This window comes from Motacilla alba, chromosome 5 (assembly GCF_015832195.1).
Source record: "Motacilla alba alba isolate MOTALB_02 chromosome 5, Motacilla_alba_V1.0_pri, whole genome shotgun sequence".
Classification (NCBI taxonomy): Eukaryota; Metazoa; Chordata; class Aves; order Passeriformes; family Motacillidae; genus Motacilla; species Motacilla alba.
The window spans coordinates 60,521,398-60,548,466 of record NC_052020.1 but is presented as its reverse complement, the minus strand read 5'-3'; the positions used below and the strand labels follow the sequence as shown (position 1 = coordinate 60,548,466).

The 27,069-nt window shown below is 44.0% G+C and overlaps 1 protein-coding gene across 1 annotated transcript in view; it reads right to left on the bottom strand.

Annotated features, from left to right (window-relative positions):
* Positions 1-337: 337 nt before the first annotated feature.
* SOS2 (SOS Ras/Rho guanine nucleotide exchange factor 2) overlaps positions 338-27,069 on the bottom strand; it is a 49,680-nt gene continuing 22,948 nt past the window's right edge. Inside the window, exons 7-23 of the mRNA XM_038138302.1 lie at positions 25,115-25,225; positions 23,935-24,033; positions 19,578-19,705; positions 17,780-18,435; positions 15,948-16,029; positions 14,845-14,967; positions 12,344-12,447; positions 10,825-11,044; positions 8,399-8,518; positions 7,978-8,140; positions 7,410-7,527; positions 7,150-7,322; positions 6,773-6,889; positions 4,023-4,284; positions 3,684-3,725; positions 2,717-2,826; positions 338-2,095 (exon numbers count right to left, since the gene is read on the bottom strand). Of these exons, the coding sequence (XP_037994230.1) occupies positions 1,586-2,095; positions 2,717-2,826; positions 3,684-3,725; positions 4,023-4,284; positions 6,773-6,889; positions 7,150-7,322; positions 7,410-7,527; positions 7,978-8,140; positions 8,399-8,518; positions 10,825-11,044; positions 12,344-12,447; positions 14,845-14,967; positions 15,948-16,029; positions 17,780-18,435; positions 19,578-19,705; positions 23,935-24,033; positions 25,115-25,225 (3,138 nt within the window). The 3' untranslated portion in view covers positions 338-1,585. The remainder of the gene's footprint in view (positions 2,096-2,716; positions 2,827-3,683; positions 3,726-4,022; positions 4,285-6,772; positions 6,890-7,149; positions 7,323-7,409; positions 7,528-7,977; positions 8,141-8,398; positions 8,519-10,824; positions 11,045-12,343; positions 12,448-14,844; positions 14,968-15,947; positions 16,030-17,779; positions 18,436-19,577; positions 19,706-23,934; positions 24,034-25,114; positions 25,226-27,069) is intronic.

Below are 27,069 nucleotides of genomic sequence, written 5' to 3'. Positions count from 1 at the left end.
TGGAAAAATACATCTTCCCAGGAGAAAACTGGGGGATCTTGGTATGATCCTGTACAGGGCCCGGAGTTGGACTCCTGATGGATCCCTTCCAACTCAGGGGATTTCTAATTAACACCCCTCTTCAGCCCTATCTCCTTTCCAAGAAGGAGAATTTTCCAAATGGAATGCCCAAGACAATGGGAGCAGCTTAGGCAGACTGATGAGAGGCTGGAGTGTGATTTGGAAGCCTGGGATGAGCCAAGGTGAGATCAGCAGCATGGAGAATTGGGCCATTTTGTATTGTCAAAAATGCAATTCCCAACCTTGTCCTTGCAAGGAACACGCACTGCTCAAGCTCTTAAAAATTAAGACTGGGGTGATTTATTAATCTTGTTAAGAACTCTGATACAAAGCACAGTAAAAGGCCACAAACCAGTAAATAAAATGTGGCTTGTGAAGGCCACTTTATAAATGCTGCTACAGAACTACCAGTAGAACAGACTCCCTCTCACACCAGTTCAAACACGGGCGTTCGACTGGCAAAGAAAAGTTCCATTCACTTATCAGTTTAAAAAGTTTAATAAAGCTTGAAGTGTTTGCTGGTTTAAATGCTACCAATTTCCAAAGTGGATTCAGGAGTTAAGTGTAGATCTAAAGGAAGTTATTAGGTCTGGAAGGCAGGACTGTTCCCAAGCCAGAGGAAACGCTGCTGGCCGGATGCAATCCCAGGAGTAGCAGACTGTGTTATAGGCCTCGAAGTCAACTTCAATTTATACATGTCATTAGCATATCTGTAAATATACAATATAAACAATTGTACAGGGCATAGCTTTGTTCTCCACAACAGCAGACAAACTCTTTAGCTTAAGACACCTTCGCCTATCAAAACAAAAAAGGCACATCTGAACAGGATGCACGCGAAGTACTCGGGATCCTCCCCGACAGCCGAGACGGGTACTCCTCCTTCATCCTTCCTCCAAAGAACCAAGACCAAAGGAATATTTTGGTATTTAGATTTCAACCTATTTTTTTCTTTGTCTTCAGCAGCAAATCAATGGCAATTAAGACATGGCATGAGAATATTCCAGAACAGGAGCTGTCACTCAGGAACCTCAAGGCAAGTGGTCAGAGGTTTCAAATCCGTGACGCTCTGTGTCCTCGTGTTGTTTGATCATCCCATTGCTGGGTTTCCTTAATTTAAAAAAAAAGGCCACTAGTGCTCAAATTTGAAAAAAATTCCACAGACGCACCTTTTTGTTGGCTCAGTGCAATTAAATGATGTCAGTTTAAATTCACTTAGTGTAGTTTACAGTGCAAAAGGTCTATTTTGTGTCCTGGCAGAACGGTCGGCACTGAGGATGTGAACCAAGGCAATGCTGCTGCTCACCTGAGGGTAATGCTGTCCAACCACACAGGCTGGAATGTGTGTAGTATGATTTTTTTCCAATTTAAACCTTTTTTTTTTTTTGGATCAGCAGCACTTTAAGAGCATAATTTGTGAAAATACTAAAATACACTGCCTTTTCTTTTTTTTGAATAAATAAAAAAAAAAAAAAGAGGAACTTTACAAACAGTATTCCAGTGTCAATGACTACTATGGCTAAGGTCATTGAGGAGTTTCTGCATTTTCTAGCAAAGACAGTCTGTGCAAAGGAGGGTGGGAGAGCTCCCTTTTGTAAGTCTTTGGTGGCAGTTTTGGTAGCTGGGGGCTGGAGTTGTGCCGGGGCGGCACGGGGGGCACGGGCGGCTGTGCCAGGTTGTTGTGGCTGGCGCTGAGGACGCAGCAGCGGCGCAGCACCCGGGGGGAGGGAGTGCTGGGAGGGGTGCCCGGGGAGCTGGGGCCGGAGCCGGCCTCCCGCAGCCACTCGGGGTCCCGGGGGAAGCGTCCCAGCGGCGGCGGCTGCAGGCTCAGCGGGCAGTTGATGAAGTGCTCGGGTGGCCGGAGCGGCACCGGGGGCGGGGTGTCGGGGACGGGGTCCCGGGGGGGCGGAGGAGGAGGGCTGTGCAGGGGCTGCTCCAGGGGGCCGGTGTAAGCAGGAACGCGAGGCTGGATCTTTGGAGGCGGCGGCTGCCGAGGTGGGATTGCTGGAGGATCGTCATCCGACTTGGGATTTCCCTGCGGTGTCGCGGAGAAAAAGGAGGCGTAAGAAATGGAGAGCACGGAACCCCAGAATGGTTTGGGTTGGAAGGGAACTTGAATCCCAGCCATTCCTCCCACTGCCGTGGGCAGGGACGCCTTCCACTATCCCAGGCTGCTCCAAGCCCTGTCCAAACTGGCCTTGGACACTGCCAGGGGCAGCCACAGCTTCTTTGGCTACACTGTGCCAAGGCCTCCCCACCCTCCCAGCCAGGAATTCCCAATTCCCAACATCCCAACTAAACCTATTCTCCTTCAGTTAAAGCCATTTCCCTTGTCCAGGTGTTTGGATAAAGAGCAGTCTTCATTCAGATGAGGAATTCTCCTGACCTCAGCTAGTGGTGCTGTCAGAAGCACAGCAACTGTACCTTGATGGGAACGTGAACACTTTGTTCCTGAAATTCCCAGCAGGGTTTGGACACTGGGAATCCAAAACTTAAAAACAGGAAACTGGAGCTCTGCATCTCAAAGTCTTAGACTGACAGAGCCCTGTTTGGATCAATGGTTGAACTTGACGATCTTCAAGGTCTTTTCCAAGAGAAATGATTCTAGATATTCCCCAATTTATCACCACAGTTATTCAATCCAGGACAGCAATACCTTAGCATTGGAAGCATCCTGATCCATCTTTTTTCGTGGAGGAAGTGGAGGAGGGTTCTGAGGCTCATCACTCAGTTTAGGGAAGCTCCCCCAGGAGCTGAAGAAAGTCTCTGGAGAGGGAAAAGCAGATCTTTTACTCTTTGTGCAATATCTGAGGAACATATTCTGGAATATCAAGCCAAACTCAAAGCAACACAAGTAAGATCTTTGTGCTCCACAGCAACATGAACCAGTAACTTCAGCAGCGTGAAATCCTTTAATTCACTGCAATAATCAGATCTAGGCCTCACAAAGTGTTCTCCTATTCCAGTATCAAAAAAAGGCATCAGCAGTCAGCAGGCAATGCTGAGGGACAGCAAAATAAATCCAGGGAACTCCAAGTGAGTTCTTACAGAGGGAGAAAAAAATCCTCAAATTAAGACACAACAGAACCCCTGACTTGTACTGGTGATTTCTGTCACACTTTTGCTTTTCCTCTTAGGAGTGCACCGAGCTCTGTGTCTACATCAGGCCTGTGCTCTCCAGCTGGAAACTAAGTTAATCATATTTTAAAAAATGTGTGTGGAATAAATAAAAAGAACAGCTGAAAACACTGGTGAATGCAGGATATCCCTCACAGGTGTGGTACAAAATGTGTCCCTTCCCAGCAACACAGCAGTTATTTCACTACGTGCAATTAGGAAATTATCAAGTTGCTTTATTTGTAGCTTTAGTCAAACAAAACAATCATCAAGGACATGCAAAGTAGAAGGAAAATCATGTGAGAGCCTGGAGATAAAAACCCAACCCAAACTAAACCAGCAGTTTAAGTTTTAGGCTTTACATTCTTTACTGGACATCTGATCTAAAAGGAGCCCTTCTGAATGCAGCCCACATTCTCATCCCAGATTTCAGACTTTAATCCCCACTGAGCTCCCCTGAACCAGGGAAAGCAGAGTTAAATACTGAACAGAGTTCCAACACTCACTTGACTGAGGCAAGTTCACAGGAGCGAAGATGCTGTTGTTACCTGGGAAATAAAAAAATCCATTCAACCATTTCCAGAGAGAAGCACTGCACTGCAGCATGTAATAAATGCCTGAACAACCTGAGAGATCAGAAACCCCCCAAGTTTATCCGCTGCAAACATGAATGAGCCCTTCCCGTGTAAAACACTCCTGAACTGGACAATTGAACTCACGCTGGGAATTTATTTAATTACTTCCAATTTTGCAATTGATTTTTAAAAAAAACCACACCCCCAATACATTTGGGAAGCCTGAGGGGCAGCACCAACGATTATTAACCCATAAAAGTTCTTATTTACCATAAGAACTGTTGAGATCGATGTCTAAGAAGACGCTGAACTCCGAGGAGGCCGACACGGGCGGCGTCGAGGGCGTGTTGGGGGAGGTCGGCGCCGACGCCGCGCTCTCCTGCTCGGCCTCGGTGATCCTGCTGAAGCTGATCTTGCTGGGCTCCTTCTCCAGGGGCAGCGGGTGGCTCCTCAGCGTGCCCGACGTGGAGCCGTGCCTGCCCGCGTTGGGCCTTATCCCGGGGGATTTCAGGGGATACGTTGTTTTCCTGGGCTGGAGACAGGGGAGCTCTTAGCAGCGCAGTGTTCCACACCACAGCTTCCCACACTGCAGTGTTCATGCACTGTTCCCAACACTGCAACGTTCCCAACACTGCAGTGTTCATGCACTGTTCCCAACATGGCATGTTCCACACTGCAGTGTTCATACAGTGGTCCCAACACTGCAACTTTCAACACTGCAGTGTTCATACACTGTTCCCAACACTGCAACGTTCCACACTGCAGTGTTCATGCACTGTTCCCAACACTGCAATGTTCCCTACACTGTTCCCAACACTGCAACGTTCCCAACACTGCAATGTTCCACACTGCAACGTTCCCAACACTGCAGTGTTCATACACTGTTCCCAACACTGCAACGTTCCACACTGCAACTTTCCAAACTGCAATGTTCCCAACACTGCAACGTTCCCAACACTGCCATGTTCATAACGCTGTTCCCAACACTGCAACGTTCCACACTGCAACTTTCCAAACTGCAATGTTCCCAACACTGCAACGCTCCCAACACTGTTCCCAACACTGCAATGTTCCACACGGCAACGTTCCCAACATTGCAACGTTCCCAACACTACAACATTCCATACTGCAATGTTCCACACTGCAATGTTCCATACTGCAACATTCCACACTGTAACATTCCCAACACTACAACGTTCCCAACACTGCAACGTTCCCAAACACTGCTGCTATTCCTCACTGCAGCATTCCCAACAACACTGCCATTCCCCACTGCAGCATTCCCAAGGCTGCTGCCATTCCCCACTGCAGCATTCCCAACAACACTGTCGTTCCCCACTGCAGCATTCCCAAGGCTGCTGCCATTCCCCACTGCAGCATTCCCAAGGCTGCTGCCATTCCCCACTGCAGCATTCCCAACAACACTGTCATTCCCCACTGCAGCATTCCCAACAACACTGTCGTTCCCCACTGCAGCATTCCCAACAACACTGCCATTCCCCACTGCAGCATTCCCAAGGCTGCTGCCATTCCCCACTGCAGCATTCCCAAGGCTGCTGCCGTTCCCCACTGCAGCATTCCCAAGGCTGTGTGAGGTATTTTTGAAGTATTTCTCAGAGAGCAGCACAGGGGTACAACTGATGGGAGGTGCAGCAATATTTACACAGCAGGGATTTGCTGGGAAGCTGTGGATGCAGGATGCAGCTGAAGAAATCTTTTTTTTCCCCACAAGTATGAGGAATGAAGAGTCCGGGTTCTGCTGCCAACCAGGACAAAACACTGGGAAAAACAGCCTTGGGAAATGGAAATTTGCTTCAAGTGCCCCTCAGAGCTGCAGCAGAGCCCCAGAGCAACGCCACAGAAACAGCAAAAGCACAGAGGGTCCCTGGGCCCTGCACACATCCCGGATCAAGGACACACTTGGAGACACGTTGTCCCTGTCCTCCAGTTTATCCAGGACACAATTCCTACACCGGGTCACTGTGTGGACAAACCCAGCCTGGTTAGGCCTGGGTGTAATCCAGCACAGATCAAAGCTGAGCCTTGCAAAGTGAATTATGTCCCCATCTTTCAGTGGTGTCCAGCACATTGCAGCACCCACAACTGGATTTTCCTGAAATTCCAGTAAGATTCTCTCTTTGGAAATCATGAGCTGTCAAGAATTCCTGCCCAGCTGACTGGTCTCCTATTTTTAGAAAAGGTTTTAATAAAATTACTGTCAGAAGCATTTTTGCAACAGCAATTTCTGGTGTTTTCTTGCCACATTTGTAACATCGTCTCACTCATTCCTCCAACAAGAGATGGCAAAAATGATTTATAGCTCTCCCAAAAAATTAGACATGCCTCCAGTTCCTCAGGCAATTACAACATATAAAAAACAAGTGCTCTAAATTGTGACTTTTCTGCTTAAAAAAGAACTCTGAGCTCCAGGAGCTGGGTTTTTTAAACCCCAAATTGATACTCCTTTAAATGGAACTGTTATTTTCTTCAGCAAAAAAGGTTGCACCTGGTAAAGTCTGCAGTTTTTGCAAAATATCAAATATTTAGACAAAAGAAAAGTAGAAATTATCTTAAAGAAAACTCAACATATGTATAAAAGTAATATTTTAATTAGTATTAATGTAAGACTTCTTGGTATCGTGAAATGAAAAATATTACTCCATATTTTATCATATGACTGTATGATAAAAAATACAAATTTAACAGCAATATTTCAAGTTTTTGGGGGAAAAAAGTGAGTTTTAAGATCAGACAAAGGTAATATATTTTAGTAGTGACACACAGCAGCAGTAGAAGTGTTTTTAAATTGAGTTTAGTTGGAAAATCAACTCAGGATAAGGAATTCTGAAGAAAATATATCTGGCTTACTGAGGTAACCGTGTATTATTTCCATAGTGGTCAGTGAATTGCAGCAATTTAATTTTAATTTAATAATGCAGGAATTGGACCTGATGATCCCTGTGGTTCCCTTCCAACTCAGGGTGTTCTCTGAGCCCATGAAATTCCAGGAAAAAACTCACAAATCGAGGTGGTTGCTTGCAGTTCCGAGGCTCAATCTCCAAGGACTTGTTGAACAGATAATCTGTAAACTCTTTTTCTGGTATCTTCCCCATGGGATTGAGATTTTCAAAGAATTTCTGAATGAAACAAGCAGCAAGAATATTTAAAAAATAAGCACACAGAGAAAACTTTAATGAAATACTCGTAATTCAGTGCTTCAAAATGTCATTTCCCACCACTTCTGGCTGCTCCTTTGTGTGGTTCTTTGTTGTCTACCACCCACTGCTCCCCCCTCTTTTGATAATCACTATCCATGCAAAATTAGTCCAGTGTTAGAAGATTATTTGGCATTTTTCCTCCTCTCCAATCCCCAAAGAGATTTTTCATGGCCGCTTACCCGGATTTCTGGCTCAACCCGTAAGCAGTAGGGCTGGTTTTGATACTGCTGAATTTCTCCTGTAATTTCAGCCACTTTTCTCCTCTTACTGAAGTTAATTAATTCTTTCCCTTGTCTTTTAAGGAAGTCAGGATTCCCTTCTTCTGTCTTCAAGATATTTGTTAGGTATATTCCTGATTTAAAAAAGCACTTTTTAACCATATATCTGCAGCAAACTCAACTTCAGAGTGACACCACACCAAAAATTTGATGCCACTTACCAAAAAAAGGCACACAGGGAGGGTTGATTGACTTGAGCTTAGCTAAATACTTCTTAAAATGATCTTGGCTTAATTCTACTGCTTCATCCAAAACTCTTTTCTTCCTTTCTTGGAGTGCCTGAATTGTCAAAATTAAAAAAAAAAAAAAAGGGATGGAAATGTTCTCAACAGCATGGTTGGCAAACACAAGGCAAATCCCTGGCTCTCTGAGCAAAATTTGGGAATTGAAATGAAGTTTTCAAAGAAGCTCTTGTGGCAATGGTTTGCTCTGGGTTACAGCCCCCAACAATTCAGTCATGTGGATCCTGAAATTACTGAAAACAGATTGTTATTTTAACTTTAGAGTTTAAAAATTTGGTCTTTAATAAAAATTAAACTCTTGATTTTAACTTCAAGGCCTTGTGCTGCCTTTCAGAGCCATACAAAACTCAAACCATTTTAATCACATTCTTCTTTTTCTGTTTTACTGCAGGGAGGCTTTGCTGCCAACAATGGATTTGACTCCAGAACCGTGTGGGACCCAGCTCTGCATTCTGATTTAATTTTCCTTCCCATGGCCTAAACTCACCTCAAATGTGTGATCCAGCCTGTACACAGAGACAGAGTTCACAGCACTGACGATCTCCAGAACACCATTGAAATTATTGAGGTCTTGGAAAACCTGCAGGATTTCTATGATCCTGCTCAGCACAGCCACTCGCTCCTCAAAGTTCTCCGTTTCCACGATGCACCTGAGCAAAAGATGGGATCTGAGACACACTGAGAAATAAAAGCTGACACTTGCCGAGTCATTAAATCAAATTTTCCCATGAAAACCCATCCAGCATGCAGATTTTGGCTCTCTCTCCACAATCTCAAGTATGAATTTATGCAATCACATCTTACACGTGTTCGAGTTGGAAAGTCAAGGGAGGACGGGGCAGAAATAAACCAGCAAACCCCAGGCACAGCCAGGGTGGAAGGGGTTAATGGCACTGCACTGCACTCACTTCTCAAACCACAGAGTGAGATTGGTAGTGTGACGAATCATTTTCAAGAGGTTTGGGGAGTTAATTTCCTTATCTTCCTTCGTCCACACGCTGCCAACGAGCTCAGAAGGCTGCACAGCCCTGGCGACGACAAAACAGGAGGCAAAAGGCTCAGTACCAATAACACCTGTGATTCTGTCTCTGCATTAAAAGATTATTTCTCCCCTTAACCACAACCTGATATTTCACAAATCCAATCCCACCTCATCTACTGCAAAACACAACTTTTGGAGTGCTCAAATACAGAAGGAAATACATTTTTATCTTAATTGAAATTGGATAATTTTGAAGAAGTGTTTTCAGATAAGGAAATTACAAAGGAGTGACTTAAATTTTCTGAAAGGGCAAGAAAAAAACTCCAAAAGAGTTAAAAATTGAACACAGGAAGGTGAAGCACTTGGAGCAACCAGTTGGTTTCAACACAAAACCTCCTGTCACTGAAGCAGGAATGGGATTTTATAATTTGATTTTGTAAGACTCCTGAATTATCCCCCCCTGCATTTCTGTTGTCACAAGTCTGACATGGAGATAAAAACTCTTTTTTTTTTCACTCCTTTGCATAGTGCACACAGCAAAGAAACCTCTTCCTGTAAGCTCTGGAAGCTGCAGGGCATCTGTGACCAATGGTGTGAATGAGGAGCATTTTTTTGGGTGAAATAATGACTAAAAAGGTGTGAGAGTGTTGGAACCTTAGATGCTGAGAATTTCAGACTTTCTGTTTTGAAAGACACTGGCCCCCAAACAAACACTACATTTAACCTGAAGCCATAGAGAAAGCTTCAAAATTGTATAACAGCACTGAGATTGTGAGTGAATAGTTTAAACAGAAGTGTGCAATATCACACAGCAGAAAACTCAAGAGTTTAAAGTTTTAAAAGATAATAATATATATAAAACAAGACAGAAGTTTTAAAGCAGCAACTAGTTCTTCTTCACGGGTTTAAGTAGTATTGTGTAATTAGATAGAAAAATCCACGTTGCAAAAAACAGTTAAGTTAAAAGTAAAAATAATTTAAGCATAATTTCTTAATTAAACAGTTTACCCTTAAAAAACCTTGCAGAAAGAGTTAAACAAAGCCATTTTGTAACTTATTAGTGAAGTACTATAAAACTCATGACTTATAACACTATAATATAATAAATAAAAAAAAATAAACATTTTAGTCCAAACACGAAAAACAAAAACCATCTCAAGCACTTTTAATCTCAACCCTAACACAAAAAAGAAAACATGTCTTAGGGTTGGAAATGGAGCTGTGTATTCTATCACCATCTGCCAGAGCTGGGGCAGTTCTCCTCTGTCCATGGGCAGTTTTCTTTATCTCTGCCACAGCCAATCCTCCCTCCAGGAGATCTCTGCTGTCCATGGCCACCGAGTGTCCCTGCAGGGCTGATCCAATTCCATCATCCCATGGGAGATGCTCTGCCCAGGGCAGGAGCCAAGCATTCCTACCTGGATCCAATCTGAGCCTGGCACAGCACAGCAGCCTCTGCCCCCTGCATTCCCAGAGGAGCAGCTTTCTGCTGCCCTGCATTCCCAGAGGAGCAGCTTTCTCCTGCCCTGCATTCCCAGAGGAATTCCAGGCCCATCTCCAGCAGCCCTGGAGCTGCAGAGGAAAACTCCAGCCTTGTGCAGGATCCCTGCTCCAGCAGAAGCACAGCTGGCCCTGCAGGAGGGCTGAGCCACCATGGAATGGCACTGTGCCACCACCCTGACACACAGGGGGTCAGGGCCTGCTCTGACTCTGGCAGTGGTGTTTTGTATTACTGCTTTTTTGTTAAAAATTTTCTTCCCTAGTAAAGAACTGTTATTCCTACTCCCATATCTTTGCCTGAGAGCCCCTTAATTTCAAAATTACAACAATTTGGAGGGAGGGTGTGGCATTCACATTCTCTGGAAAATCCCTTCACCCAGCATTTTTCTCCTGGGAAGCTGAGGAGCCTCAGAGAAAAGGAAAACAATTCTTATCTCATTTGCTTCTCCTGTGTTTTGTTTGTCTGGAATGTGTTTGGGGATTGTTTACCCACAGGTGATAGTTTCATTGGGTTCTGGTGTGAACTGTTTTCACTCTTGGGCCAGTCAGGGTCAAGACTGGAAAGAGTCACGAGTTTTCATTATTATCTTTTTAGCCTTGTGTAAGGATCCTTTCTGTATTTAATATAGTTTAGTATAGCATTCTTTAATATAAAATAGATCATAAAATAATAAATGAGCCCTCTGAGAGCATGGAGTCAGGTTCATCATTCCTGCCCTCGCCGGGGCACCCCGCAAATACACCAGGAGGGGTTTTACATTTTCCATTCCGGGGGAGGCTCCTCCCTTCCTCAGCACAGCCCTGTGTTTCCCAGCCCAGAGAGAAGAGAAGCAGGGTGGGGGCTGAGCCTGCCTGTACAGGTCGGACTCGAGCAGGGTGAGCTGCCGGGCGATCTCGATGGGGTGCAGCGTCATCAGCTCCAGCGCCTCGCTGTGCCCCACGCGCCACAGGTGCCACTCCAGCGGCGGCGGGGGGCTCTCGAAGGTGATGTTGTGGCTGACCCCATCTGCCTGGGCTTTCTTCCTCTTGATGATTTTAGCTATGGACTCCACCCACTTCTTCATGGATTTTCCTGCAGAAGAGAAATCGTTAAAAAAAAAACAAACCCATAAATGAGTTTTTAATGCTTTTTTAAGTTCAGTTTTAAACTGACAGAGGTTACAAGAGGGGAAAAGTGCACTGATCTTGTTGTAAGTGTTGCTTTTTAATAAATTCATGTTCTTTCATAAATGTCAATGTTATAGAGCAATCTCTGGGGAGGGAATATTTTGAGTTTGTAAATAAATACATTTGGGAACTGGAGCTCAGGCTGGAGGGACTTTGGACAAGGCATGGAGGGACAGGATGGGGGAAATGGATTCAGACTGTCAGGGGGCAGGGTTAGATGGGATATTGGGAATTGGGATTCCTGGCTGGGAGAGCAGGGAGGCCAAGAGAAGCTGTGGATCCCTGGCAGTGCCCAAGGCCAGGCTGGACAGGGCTTGGAGCAGCCTGGGACAGTGGAAGGTGTCCCTGCCACGGCAGGGGTGGGACTGGATGAGCTTTAAGCTCCCTTCAACCCAAACCATTCTGGGAACCGCTGATTTTAAAGGACTTTTGGTAATTTAGTGAAACCAACTCCCCCAAAATTTGAATGTACACTCAGAATTCTGCATTTCTGCACGTAAATGAATCAGCTTTGTATTTCTCTATTTTTTCCTTATGGGTTTTTGCACCTGTATCAGCTGACAAACAAACACATGTGAAACCAGTTCTATTTCACCACATCCTCTGACAGGTTTGGTGTGGAAAAAAGTGACCCTGTGTCCGGGGTCTTTTAATTGTCTCAGAATTCTGTTGCACAATGTAAGGCCTGGCACTCTGAAAATGAAAACTGGAACTGCCAGGATAAGGATTAAACACGACAACACTGCTGCCCTCCACAGAGGCTGCCAAAAAAATCTAGTTCATAAAGAAGAGATACCAAATGGGCCCAATATCCTCTTCTAAAAGATTCATGATTTTCAGCTGGAACTTTATATAAATGGGAAAAATCAGAATGGAAGAAACTCAGTAAGCAAAAGGGAGGGAATTCTCTATGGAAAAGGGGAAGGTGACAGCCTGAATTACAGAGTCAGGCAAGGATGACCACAGTGTCCAGAAGGAAATATATTTTAAGTATTATTATCCTAATGCTTGAAATCATTTTTAGGAGCTGCTTAGGCTCCGGGCCAAAGCTTCCTCATGTAAAGGAGAGCCTCATAAACAGCTCAATTAAAAGCATTAAAATTACTCATGTGTGTAAAGGTATTGTCAGGTCTAAAATCCACCAGGATCAGCCTGGGAAGTTGTACCAAAACGTGGGAAGGGAACAGGAGCCCCCTTACTGCACCTCTGACACTGGAAATGAAGGTCTCCAGCCTCTCCAGCAGCTCCAGATCCCTCTCAAAATCATAAAAATGGTGCTCGACCCAGTGCCGGAAAACATTCAATATTCTGAGGAAAGAGGAAAAAATATTAAGTTTCTTTTAAAGGACTTCCATGGCTTATCCCATAAAAATGAACCACAATCCTACAAAACTCAAGTTCCAGATTCAGGTAGTTGGTGACTCTCAAAATACACATGGACAAAGGAGCAGAGCAAAGACTGAGCTTGGCAGGAGTTTAAAACCTAAAAACTATTAATGCTAAAACTATTCTTTAATACTTAACTTACAGGCTTTAAAGAATAGTTTTAGCATAAATATAGCTTGGTGCTATTTTAAAATCTAATATAAAATTGCCAGTGTTGAGATGGTTTCAGAAGAGGAAGAGACTTAGCAAAATCAGATAAAAATGGGATTTCTAATTTTCCTTGTAATTTCCTTTCTTTCTTTCTTGGTGTGTTTTTTTTTTTTTTTAATGAAAAAGCTAATTAGGATCTCCCACTTGTTAACAAGCAAATTTGTCATTCTTTCTTTCCTACACACCAATTTCAGTTTCAAAATTGCTTTAACTGTCTTGCTTATAGAATTTTTAATGACCCAAAAGGTCTGATTACTCCAGCACATCCTTTAAGGATAACACTAAACTTCCTCTTGATTTTTCTCTACTCTTTCTTACACAAATCACTAATAAATCAGCCTCTAAAAGTGAACTCCAGCCTCTAAAAGTGAACTTTCAGCCTTCAGCACTCAGGATAAATCAGAATAAAAAACTGGTTTGTCTCTTCTTCATGTAAACAAGCTGAGCTCACACCTTCAACACTTTGATTTATCCAGGTGCAATTTATCACCTGAGCAAAAATCAGCCCTACATTGAGGACAAATGAAGGACACATGGAAAATTCCCCAACTCTCCTCTTCCCAGTGTGCAAGGTAAAAAATAAGGTTTATCCCATAAAAGAATTGCTGCCCAAACAGATCATTCGGGCTAGAAATCAATGCCACATTCCAAGAGGCAAAGTTTTGATCCAAGTTTCATGTAACAGGATCTTATCTAATCCATCTCTGCCCTTGAGGTCCCGTGGTGAAAGCTCTGGGAAAGCCAGAGAGTGCCAGGATCCGCTGACTGCACTTCCAGCTGAGCTCCTCCTCCCTGCCATCCCCTCACATTTGTGTCCAAGCCCTTTCACGCCTGGGCACCGCATTTTCCACAAGATGGAGAGTGCAGGGAAGCAGGGAAGGAAGGGACAAACACCTTCAACCCTCCACCTTCTTCCCAAACCGCAGTCTCTGAAGCAGAGGCCAATGCTTTTCACAACACCGGAATGCACAGAGCGCTGAGTTTATCCACCAGCAGCTCAAAGCCACTCATCTGCAGCTCTGAGACTGCTTCAAGCTGCTGGAAATACACAGCAAGGAGCAGAAACAGCTCCCAGGAAACAGCAAAACCAGGGAAAGCACGAGCTGAGAGGCAGCTCTGCCAGGAACTGATAACTGTGGAGACTCCTGGTGCTGCTGAACCCCCAGGAGCTGATAAAGTGGGAACACCAAGGGCCTGATAAGCTGCCCAAGGCCAGCAGCACGCAGGAGGACCAAGGTTACGCTGAGGTTGTGGGACTTGGATCACGTTCAAGAAGGTGGTGGCAGCTCTGTGTTAGGAAAACTACAGGGCTACCCACAGATTTACCTTTTAAATCTTTTATATGTATAAGCACATGGGTTTCTGATAAAAATGGCACCCCTGAGTGACTTTCTGAACACCTTGGAGGTACTGGCATGTCAGGGTGACCTTTTGAGTCAAGTGCCGTTGTTCCAACAGGAATGTGTGGTAGCAGAGTAACTGAGGGTTCTCTGTGTGTGTAATTAATAATTACTATTAGTAAAATTAATGTGCCATTAATAGGAACATCTTGATGTTACTCATCAGTGTAATGACTAAAAGTCGCTCGAGCAAACACTGCTTGTGATCTGTCTCCTCCCGTCTCGATCCCCAATCAGGGCAACAATTACTCTCATTCATGCTAGAAATGCTTAATTGTTCCCCAAATTAGCTTGGTCAGCAAGACCTTGAAGATTCCCTGCAGCCCACTGCAATGTGCAGCACAGACAAGAGTCTCCCTGTCTGTGAGCAAACACATCCACGGGGCTGGGAAAGGGAGTGAAACACCAGCAGGGCTGGAAAACCGGGAACAGAGGAATGATCTTCCCAGGGCCTGGGAACAAGGAATGCTTTGAGAGCGTGGCCAGCCCTGCTCTGAGCTCCACATCCCTCACCCACAGGCGCCGTGGGTGGGGATCCCAGCTGGGCCAGCTCCAGCTCCAGCAGTTGCCGGGATAATCAGGACACGATGTGGGACGTTATGCCGGCAGACACGGCTGCAGTCTCCAGCAGAGATTAGGGTCTGCAGGAGCTCTGGCAGCCGGGGCAGGCCCGGCTGGCAGTGCCAGGGCAGGCTGGGGGCACACACACCTGAGCTGCACGGGCTGCACGTACTCCTTGCGGAAGCGCTTCAGGTCGGCGCTGATGGGCTGCTCCCCCTTCTCCATGGCCAGCCTGTCTGCCTCCGTGGGCTCGGGCTCGGGGATCTCAAACCTGGGGGAAAACACCGCTCAGGGACGGCAACCAGCACAAAACACACGAAACACAAGCTGCGCTTTAGAGACATGTTATTTGTGTCAGTTCGGTGCGGGGAGAAGCAGGTGCTTCTCTGCCATCCGGTTTGCCTGGAATTCCCTCCTGCCCAGCTCCACACCCTGCTAATTCCCTGCTTCTCTGCTCATCACACCATGTCTAGACTGGGATAGAAGGTTTTTAAGGACCTGCTGGCATGATTAAGGGAAGATTAGATGAGAGCTTAAGAGCAGCTTTACCACACTGCATTAAAATGCTGTTTACCTTAATTCTGTGCCTTCAAACAAACTGCCTGGAACGTTTCTGTCCTTATTCCCATCGTGCACTCAGCTCTCTCTTGAGCAAATTCAGCGGCTCACAACATCACCACCCACAGCCCTGGCACACCAGGTGCTCCAGCTCCTACCTCATTCAGGTAACTCATTTAAACTGGGAAAAGGAAGCTTGCACTGAAAACCTGGATCATTGTTCTAAAGTTCCTGGTTTATAAACTTCACTAGAACACTGAAATTTGACACTGGGATCCTGAGCAGGAAAGGAGCACTTGGAATCTCTGATTTTTGTGGGTCCTTTCCAACTCGGGATGTTCTATGATCCCAAATATACAAAACTCATCAGGAACTGGAGTGACAGGACAAGGGGAAAGACTTCAACCTGAAAGAGAGGAGGCTTAAATGGGATTTGAGGAAGAAATTCGTGGCTGTGAGGGTGGGGAGACCCTGGAATAGAATTCCTAGAGAAACTGTGACTGCTCCATCCCTGGAAGTGCCCAAGGCCAGGCTGGACAGGGCTTGGAGCAGCCTGGGACGGTGGAAGTGTCCCTGCCCATGGCAGAGGGTGGCACTGGATGGGTTTTAAGGTCCTTTCTCAAACCATTCTGGGATTTTATTCTGTGATTCCAAACCTTTTCCATGCCTTCAGGAAGGAGGATCACTGCTCACCTTTCTATCAGCAAACTCAGCAGCTCCTGGGGCTTGCAAAAGGAGCGGTAGGTGGTCAGGAAAGTCCGGACAAAATTAGGATCTGTAAGGATTGAGTAAGAAAATGACAGCAGTGGGTTTTTATCCAGTTGCAAAAGATTAGAAATAAAATACAAAGAAAAAGTTTAATCTGCAGAGAACTCACTGAGGTTGTAAGGCAAGCATCTGTATTTGAAAAACACCAGAAATGACAGGGCTTGGGAAATTTTCATTCAGTTCTTTGGTGCATTTCCCTGAAAAATACTGAACTGCACATCCAATATTCTCTTAAAACCTCTGTCTCAGCCTCCCCCGAGGAATGACTGTCCCTGACCAGCTGAGCTAGTGGGGAAATTTAACAGAAATTGCATGCCAGTCCCAACAGCACCAGCTTCCCCTTGCACCCCAAAGGTGAGCCCCAACGTTTTCCTCAGCATCAGCACTCCTGGAGCTCCTTCCAGCTTCCACTTCTGTGCCCTTCAGACACTGAAAGGCTGGAAAATGCTGATGGTGACTGGCATCCACTTCCACCCAGACACTTCACAGAGAGGCAGGCTGAACGTAATAAATGTAAAAAATACAGTGAATGTAATAAATATAACCTCCAACCCAGTAACTCACAGAGAGGCAGGCTGAATGTAATAAATACAAAAAATACAGTAAATATAATAAATATAACCTTCAACTCAGATACTTCACAGAGTGGTGGGGTGAATGTAATAAATATAAAAAATACAGAAAATATAATAAATATAACCTCCAATGCAGATAATTCACAGAGTGGTGGACTGTATTTAATAAATATAAAAAATACAGCAAAATAAAAAATTTTAAAAAAGATTTTTAAAAAGTAACCTTCAACTCAGATACTTCACAGAGTGGCAGGATGAATGTAATAAATATAAAAAATACAGTAAATGTAATAAATATAACCTTCAACTCAGATACTTCAAAGAGTGGCGGGCTGAATGTAATAAATATAAAAAATACAGTAAATGTAATAAATTTCACCTCCAACGCAGATACTTCACAGAGTGGTGGGGTGAATATAATAAATATAAAAATACAGCAAAATAAAAAATAAAATAAATATCATAAATATAACCTCCAACCCAGATACTTCAGAGTGGTGAACTGTATTTAATAAATATAAAAAATACAGCAAAATAAAAAAATTAAAAAAGATTTTTAAAAAAGTAACCTTCAACTCAGATACTTCACAGAGTGGCAGGATGAATGTAATAAATATAAAAAATACAGTAAATGTAATAAATATAACCTCCAACTCAGATACTTTAGAGTGGTGGGGTGAATATAATAAATATAAAAATACAGCATAATAAAATAAATATCATAAATATAACCTCCAACCCAGATACTTCAGAGTGGTGGACTGTATTTAATAAATATAAAAAATACAGCAAAATAAAAAATATTAAAAAAATAATTTAAAAAGTAACCTTCAACTCAGATACTTCACAGAGTGGCAGGCTGAATGTAATAAATATTAAAAAATTTAAAAATAAAAACAAAAAATAAATATAATAAATATAACCTTCAACTCTTTTCTTCCTTCACAGAGTCTCAGCCTGTAACAGCTCCATTGCTTTGGCCACGATGAAATATGGAAACATATTTTTGTGGGTTTTTTTAGGGGATGAAAGGTTTGCATACCCAGAATTTTCTTAGAGCTTCGCCTGCAAAGCCAGGTGATTTAATAACATACTTTTACTCCCTGCAGATGTTGTTTTACATTTCATTACAAGCAGAAAAACCCTAAAGACAAAAGGATTCAAAATCAAAGCTCCGAATACCTGCATACATATGATAGGTCAGCCTCTCGATGAGCTTCACCACCGTGCCCCCTTTGATGATGGGAATCCCGTTCCTGCTCTGCAGGTTGTCCTCGAACACGATGTTCTCCTCGGAGTCCTCCACCACGAAGCGATACACGCTGGGGCTGGGCAGCCTCAGGGGCTGCTCGTTCTCCTCCTGCAGCAGCACCGAGTCCAGCATCCTGTCCAGGGTGCTGCGGTACTGCAGCGAGATCAGCGCCGCCATCCACGTGCTCTTCTCCTCGGCCGACCTGGCGGCGAACAGCACGCTGCTGTCGTCCTTGGACACCAGCTCGAAGGCGTGCTTGTACTCGGCCGTGTCCTCCTTGTCCACCACCTGCACCTTCCTCATGACGATCTTCTCCTTGAGCCTGTACTCGGCGCTGCTGTAGCCGGGCAGCCGCGACTGCCCGTGGTTGGTCTTGCAGCTGATCAGCAAACCGTCGAAGAGGAAGATGTGGCGCTCGTGCTTGGCCCCGATTTTTGTCAGCCCTCCCTCCATGATGAACTCGTTGCAGCACTGCCCGATGTCTTTGCCCTCCCAGCCGTCGATGTTTTTCTGGATTTCGTTCATTTTCTTGATGGCCAAGTGTTTGCTTCTGATCTGCCGGTGATAGAAGCGACAGACCGGCTCCCTGGGGGGAGGAACAGGAGAAGTCACAGTGGGCACGTTCCGGATTTGCCATCCCAAAAGACTAAAACAATCAACTCAACTAATTGCTTAAATCGTGATTTTTTTTTCCCTCAAAATGCCCTAATCAAGTTCCAAATAAGCCACATGCTGTGGCTGGGAAGGAGCAGAATATTGTCCTGGGCTGCAAGATGTGGTTTAGGGGTGTGTGTTCTATTTCCCATCCATTAGAAGTAGAGCAGTTCTCCTCTGTCCATGGGGCAGGTTTCTTTATCTCTGCCACAGCCAATCCTCCCTCCAGGAGATCTCTGCTGTCCATGGCCACTGAGTGTCCCTGCAGGGCTGATCCAATTCCATCATCCCATGGGAGATGCTCTGCCCAGGGCAGGAGCCAAGCATTCCTACCTGGATCCAATCTGAGCCTGGAGCAGCACAGCAGCCTCTGCCCCCTGCATTCCCAGAGGAGCAGCTTTCTCCTGCCCTGCATTCCCAGAGGAGCAGCTTTCTCCTGCCCTGCATTCCCAGAGGAGCAGCTTTCTCCTGCCCTGCATTCCCAGAGGAGCAGCTTTCTCCTGCCCCGCATTCCCAGAGGAGCAGCTTTCTCCTGCCCTGCATTCCCAGAGGAATTCCAGGCCCATCTCCAGCAGCCCTGGAGCTGCAGAGGAAAACTCCAGCCTTGTGCAGGATCCCTGCTGCAGCAGAAGCACAGCTGGCCCTGCAGGAGGGCTGAGCCACCATGGAATGGCACTGTGCCACCACCCTGACACACAGGGGGTCAGGGCCTGCTCTGACTCTGTCACTGTTGTTTTGTATTACTGCTTTTTTACATTTTATTTTTATTTTCTTCCCTAATAAAAGCCTATTCCTACTCCCACATCTTTACCTGAAAACCCCTTAATTTCAAAATTATAATAATTCATAGAGAAGGAGTTTAAATTTCCATTTCAGGAGAGACTCCTGCCTTCCTTAACAGACACCCGTCCTTCCAAACCAAGACAAACATTCACATTATTCTTACAAGTGGGTAAGGTTTTAGGCTGCTGCTCCATCTACAAAGCAAACTGGCAACAAGACGTGCCTTGAAAAGGAAATACAGAGGTTTTCTAGCAGGAGAAGGGGATTTTCCTCCCTCCCTAGGGGGCTTACCCAGGCCGGCGTCGCGGGGAGTGCTTGCTGTAAATGCGCTCCATGCTGCACTGCAGGTTCAGCAGGGCAGTGATGGCCTGCTTCAGGCACTCCCTGTCCTCTTCATCCTCACTGCACTCCTGCAATTGCTGGCACACAACAAACATTGATTTTCTTTCAGGTCTGCCTCATTTCTAGCAGGGTAAGAAGGCTGAGAGACCTTCTCACGTGGTGTTATCAGCAGCACTGGGTGAAATTTTGGTGATTTCAAGGCAGTGAGTTTTTACAGAGCCCCAGCCAAAAGTAGATGTGCATGAAATTACAAATATTTGTCAGAGGTTCAGGAAAAATCAGTGGATATTCATCAAGTTTAGAAACCTTTACCCTTCAATTTAGCCACCCTTTACCCTTTAATGCAAATTTCCAGGTGTTATTTTGCCTGTTATACAATCAATAACATCCTGTTTCACACTGGTTTCATTCAAGAGTTTGAAGGTTTGAAATAGCCAAGGATTCAGAGCTGGTTTATGGAACTCTGTCTGTCTTCCTTCCATGAGTCCATCTCAACAATCCAAACTTAAGAAGGAGCAAGATTCTCTTTGCTTCTTGGCATCCTGAACTCTGCCACCTCCAGCAAGCTCAGGAATTGTGCACAGAGCAAACAGTAAGAGAAAGGCTGAAATTCAAGATTTGCCACTACAGAAAAAGGTAAAGACAGTGAGAACAAATGTAGTGCCTTTGCATAAAGGCTAAATCCATCTCCAGCACTCAGCAGAAACCTCCTGAATTAGGGAATGCCACAGATTTTCATACAGTCTCCATCCACCTGGTAGCAACATGCTTTGAGCAAAACTTAAAAGCTCCTCTTTTTGGTTCTTTAAGGTGGCACCTAAAAAAACTTGAAAAATCTGAAAAAATAAAAGAGATTTTTCTTTTTAACCCTTTTCACATCCAAGATCATCTGAACTGCCTGGGACAGGGGCTGGAATGAGATGGGTTTTGAGGTCCCAACACAAACCGGTCTGGGATTCTGTGAATTTTTTAAAGGAAAATTCAAGCTAATAAACTGGTGGGCAAAATTATGACAACCTGCCATGCAGTTTGGGATAAACTCTGTTGTACCTCCAGACTTGATGAGAAATCTTCCTTACACTCAACTGGCATGGCAGAATCCTTCTTTTCCTTTCCCCACCACATTCGCTCAGCTGGGATCCCTCAGTTTATTCCAAAGCTAATTGAGAGAACAGCATTTGACTCACTGGTCCACTCCCATGGTGTTTAAATTACTGAATTTTTAGTTTTCCATGCCCAAGCAACCTCCACATTCAAGAAAGGAAGAATTTTGTGGCTCAAAATTTCTGGGAAGCTGAGGAACAGTAGAGGGAAGGGAAAAATCAGATGCCTGCCTCTGGAAATTTTATTTTTCCTTGCTGCCAGCCATGGAAATGCAAAGAACATGGAAAAGGTGGGAAGTGCAGAATCCCAAAGGCGGGAGAAGCAATTGAGGGATAATTTCAGATGTTGCTGGGTGAGTCACGAGCAGGAATCAGGGATAATCCTGTGCCCATGGGAAGGAAGGATTCCACCCAGGAATCTTTGCTCAGGTAAAGAGGAGGCTCTGAGGCAGACCCTGAAGGTTTTTCCACCAAGGAGGAAAAGTTCTACAGCTGGAAAGAATTTTCAGGCTTTTCACACTTTAATTTTGTTTATTTTAGTTTAGCTGTTTTGCAAAAAAAGCAACTATTGAGGCCTGTGTTTGTGTAAATCATTGTTTTATTCACCTGCCAATTCAGAAGGGGTTTTTGGTAACTCTCTCAAGGAGTAAAAGTCTCAATCTGAGCTGCTCTCCCTACTGAAACGGTGAAAATATGAGTGTTTTGTTGCTTTTTTGCTTTCATTTTGGTCTTCTTCAGCCATAATTCCTAGAGGCAAATGCAATGGCAACAGAGAAGCTGTACCACCAGGTTTTAATGTCATATATTGTATTAATATAACATATAATGTTATGTAATTAATAGAGCATATAATAATATCATATAATACAATAATATATTATTGTATTAATATATTAGAATTGCTGAATAAATACTTTTTTTTTCCCCCAAAACCACTCTGCTTTCTAAAAATCTCTGCTGTAAATTCAGGATTTTTTCAAAGCACAACATAAAATGCAAATTTGAAACCTGTAACTAATGGGAACACAACAAAATACTCTGGACTGACCATTCCTCCAGGGTGATACTGCAGATTTCTGTCCTGCCCTCACAAGGCTGTGAGACAGCCAAGTGTCAGATTCTACTAGAAATCTCATCCACTGTGGATAAAGGTCAAATTTCAAAGTTTTCACTGCTAAAATGATCATCTTTCCTGCTGTATGATCATTTAAAAGAAATAAAAACGCAACAAAATGATTTTGCCAGGCTTCATTTATCAAAAATAGGAGAAAAACTCTGCCCTACAGGGCACTCGTGGTAATGTTTCCCTAAAAAGGGGGAAAAAACCATCATATTTTACACTTGTAAAACCAGCTCCAGGTCCAGAATCCCCCAGAGCTGTGGCAGCACGTGATTTCATCCTTAAATTTCATCCTCAAATTTCATCCTGATGCACTTTGCCAGCTCTGAGACACAACGGGGCATTAATTAGCCTGACCTTCAGCACCAGGCAGGTCCCTGCCCCAGTTCTGCCTTTTCAACCTGGAAGATTTTCAGAATTTCCAGAGAATTGTCCCACACAGGCTATGATCATGGACAGGGAAGTTCCATTATGTTGAAAGAAACTCTTCTGATAAAGAAATTTTCCCTGATATCAAATTTAAACCTCCCCTGGCAGAGCTTGACCCTCCTGCCCCCACCCTCCTGTCAGGAAGTTGTAGAAAATTAAGATTGTTTGGGGTTTTTAAAGTTTTTTTGAACTGTTTTCTAAACTGACTACCACTAGAAATGCTTAATAGTTGAAAATGTACTGAAATCACACATATTTAGGTGTATTGGAAGCTGTCCCAGCCCACGGCAGGGGTTGGAACCAGACAATTTTTAAGGTCCCTTCCAACCCAAACCATTCTGGAATTTCAACTTTTCTGCAGAATATTGGCAACCCATTCCCTGCGGATAGGTCAAAACAAATCATCCCTTGGTTTTCCTTATTTAAATCAGGATATGCAAAAAATCACAGCAGACATAATGAAAACAAGAGTGAAATTAAGTAGAAATTAAAAAAAAAAAAAGGAGCTTGTGCTAGATACCGATGATAGACCTGGTATTAACAGAACTCCTAGAAATATTCAGGTTGGATTAAATATAAATTCTGTTTTCTTCCTTCATACAAGTAAATCCTTTAAAACACAAAGGAAATCCCTGTAGCTCACCTGCACAGCATCAGCTTTTACCCTGAGAAGCTCCCAGAGTAATTTGTGGAGCTATTTCCAAATGTCAGCTATAGCCACAGGGTGTTTCACCCCCTCCACTGAAGTTCATCCCCGTTAGTTAATAATTCATTCACCCTTAAAGCATTTCAGACTTTCCCCACCCCATGGGGCAAACAGAACCTTTTTTACATTATCCTCAGCTAATTCCAGCTGGGACTCGGGACAAATGGTTGAATATTAGGAATGGATTATTCTGAAATAATAAACTGAGCTGCAGCTGGAGCGTGACTGAGACTGAGAATTCTGACTGAATCCTGCTTAGCTTCTGAATGCTAATTCAAAATGCTACATTTCTGCTAGATTCAAATTCAAAATGAATGTGAGTTTCTGCTAAATTTGAATTTGAAAATTTCTGCTAAATTCAAAATTCTGAATGCTAATTCAAAATGCTAAATTTCTGCTAAATTCAAATTTCTAAATTTCTGCTAAATTCAAAATTCTGAATGCTAATTCAAAGTGCTAAGTTTCTGCTAAATTCGAATTCAAAATGAATGTGAATTTCTGCTAAGTTTGAATTTGCAAATTTCTGCTAAATTCAAAATTCTGAATGCTAATTCAAAGTGCTAAGTTTCTGCTAAATTCAAATTCAAAATGAATGTGAATTTCTGCTAAGTTTGAATTTGCAAATTTCTGCTAAATTCAAAATTCTGAATGCTAATTCAACAATTCAGAACTCACAGAAAGAAGAAATTAGAGTTGTGTATTCAAGTTTAACTACATTAGAACTGAAGATTTGTTTAATAAAATGTAGTTTAAATGTCCATATGAGAGCAGCAGATGCTTTTTAAAGATTTTTTAAGTATGTTTTCACTTTTCAGAAATGAAGTAACCAGCGTCAAATAATTTAAATTTTCTGAGGGAGTAAGTAAAATATAACCAGCTATTTAAAAGCTCAGATTTTCTACATTAATAATGATTTGCAGTCAGAAATGAGAGTGTGGCTCCATTTACCTGCAGCAACTCAAAGTAGTGCAAGCAGTGATAGACTGGGATCAGCATGAGGCGAGGCAGGACATACTGGACAGCTTCCTTAAATCCTTCAGCTGTGGACTGGAAGGAAAAAACCAGGATTATTTGTACTGAAATACTCAGAATATTCACTGTGCTCCCACTATGGCCAATATCCCACAGAAATATGGAGGCCTTGCTGGGTATTGAAGAGATCAGTATCACTCTCAGAAACTGAGAATCACAGGTTTATCACTTAAAAAATCAGAAATATTTTCCATTCCCAGTAGTTACTAAGGCAGTAATTCAGGGTGGAAGATGAGATTTTTCCAAGCAGTGGTGAAATTCCTGCCACTTCCATCTGAGGAGAAACTGAATTACCAGAGAGACAGAGAAGAGGCCAGATTCACCACCTGACTCAAATATCAATTTAATCTGGAATAAAAGAAGTCAAGTCCAGCTTTGAGCTTGAAATTTAGCAGGGCAGGAGGCAAAGATTCCTTAAGGAATATTTCAGAGTGAGATGATCCAGCTCAGCAAGGAGCTGCAGAGGAAACTCCCTGCAGGAAGGGCTCGGAGGGATCTCATCCTGCAGAGATGCCCCAGTACCACCAAACTGGGCTTAACTGGGAGCACCAGGGACCCATCACTTGCTCAGCAGCTTCTGGAAGGGCATTTCTGAACACCAAGCCAGCCTGAGCAGCATTTTTAATTAATAAATCTGCTACACAGGCAGAAAGAAGCAATAAAGCAAGAAAAGAATCACAGATGATCCCGCTGGCCAGCAGTGACTAAGGAATTACTGCGGAATGATTCCAGAAAAAGAAAATTATTCCAGAAAAAGGACCAGTCACAGCCTCAGGGCTGAAGGACGCCTGGATATGCACAGGAGAAAATGAAAATATGCTGTTTGTGTGCCTGTAAAAGACAAAATCAAAGTGGCAGTGTGAGAATTATGTTCTCTGTTCTCATACAGGATGTGAGGAGAAAAAAACCCACACAACACCCAGGGATGGGTCAGAGCTGTGCCCTGCTTTTACAGCAAGAGGCAAAGTCAAAATATCCCACACAGGGAAGGACCCTGAGGATTTCTTCCTTAACTGGAAGCAAAGAATTACTGACAGAATTCCAACCTTTGAAATATGAGAATTCCAGCCATTCAGTATTTGTCCTTTGCACTCACCTGGAAGTGGAGAGCCACAGCAGGTTTGGCCATTAAGTTGTTAAAATGCTCATGGAATTGTGGAGAGAGAATATCCTGGGACAAGGTTTCATATGGATCAAAGGCTTGCTCCTAAATGAAAACAGAATTACACACAGGAGTGAAGGACCCAAGCTATTTCTCTCCCAGCTGCTACAATAATTTCCTTTAATAAGCTGATGGAACTTTTCAAGAAAATATTGATTTTGCAAAATAAGTATTGAGTAAACCACAACCTTATTCCACCTCCATAATTTTCTTGGAATTCCTCAACTTCCCCATCTTTATGGCCAACACAGAGTTTGTTGTAATGAGGCAGTGGGAACCCAGAGAAGTTTTTGCTTTTCACATGGAATGGCAATTTCACCTCCCTCTGTCCATAAAGATGGACAAAGTGGAAACTTGGGACACTTTTCCAGTGAAAATATCTAATTTAGGACAGAGCAACCAGACCCAGGGGAAAGGCCTCAAGGGCCAACAAGGGTTTGGATGCAAAAATTATGGCTCTGTTTGGAGTATGCAGCTGTGATTCCACAGGATCAGCTACAGCAGGATGGGAGGGAGCCCTGGAGGCACAGGGATCATTTCTGATTGCAGGAATAATTTCTGGTTGCAGGAATCATTTCTGGCTGTACAGGGATCATTTCTGATTGCAGGAATCATTTCTGGCTGCAGGAATCCCACGGGGATCATTTCTGATTGCAGGGATCATTTCTGGCTGCAGGAATCCCACAGGAATAATTTCTGGCTGCAGGAATCATTTCTGGCTGTACAGGGATCCCACAGGGATCATTTCTGATTGCAGGAATCACTTCTGGCTGTATAGGGATCCCATGGGAATAATTTCTGGCTGTACAGGAACAATTTCTGACTGCAGGAGTCCCACAGGAATCACTTCTGGCTGCACAAGAATAATTTCTGATTGCAGGAATAATTTCTGGCTGCACAGGAATAATTTCTGATGCAGGAATCCCACAAGAATAATTTCTGGCTGTACAGGGATCCCTGTAGGAATCATTTCTGGTTGTAGGAATCCCTACAGAAATAATTTCTAACTGTACAGAAATAATATCTGGTAGCAGGATTCATTTCTGGATGCAGGAATCCCACAAGAATCATTCCTGGCTGTACAGGAATCCCTGCAGGAATCATTTCTGGCTGTACAGGAATCCCTGCAGGAATCCTTTCTGGCTGTACAGGAATCATTTCTGGCTGCAGGAATCCCTGCAGGAATCCTTTCTGGCTGTACAGGAATCATTTCTGGCTGCAGGAATCCCTGCAGGAATCCTTTCTGGCTGCAGGAATCCTTTCTGGCTCCCAGCTGGGCTGTGCCAGGGCCTGTCAGGCTGATCCCAGTCCCTGCAGGGACTGATTCACCCCTGAGTCACTGCTGGGCTCAGCACATCCCTCTTTTCACCCCAGTGCTCGCCAGGCTGCTGGATTTGGGAATGCCAGCCCCACAAAAGGCTTGTTTGAACACTGGTGAAGTCTCAAGTCACAGTGGAATCCACAGAGCAATCCCACAGCAGGAGCCAGGCCAGTGTTCCCTGACTCTGTGCTGTCCTCTGGAATGATTTTATATTTTTATGCATTTCCAAGTGCTTTTAGTTTCTTCCACTTAGAGTTCAATCAGTGTTTTTATGTTTTGGGTTTGTTTTATGACCTTGAGATTAAAATGAACTGCGTTAGGGATCTTCCTAATGAGATGAATTATTTTAAAAAGGGTTTTATGCTTGCAAAGCTGCAAAAGTGACTGAAATATGGAATTTTGGAATATTGAAAGGGATGTGGCTGGAGGAGGGCAGGGTGAGATGGGAAATTGGGAATTCTTCCCTGGGAGGGTAGGGAGGCCCTGGAATGGAATTCCCAGAGCAGCTGGGGCTGCCCCTGGATCCCTGGCAGTGCCCAAGGCCAGGCTGGACACTGGGGCTGGAGCA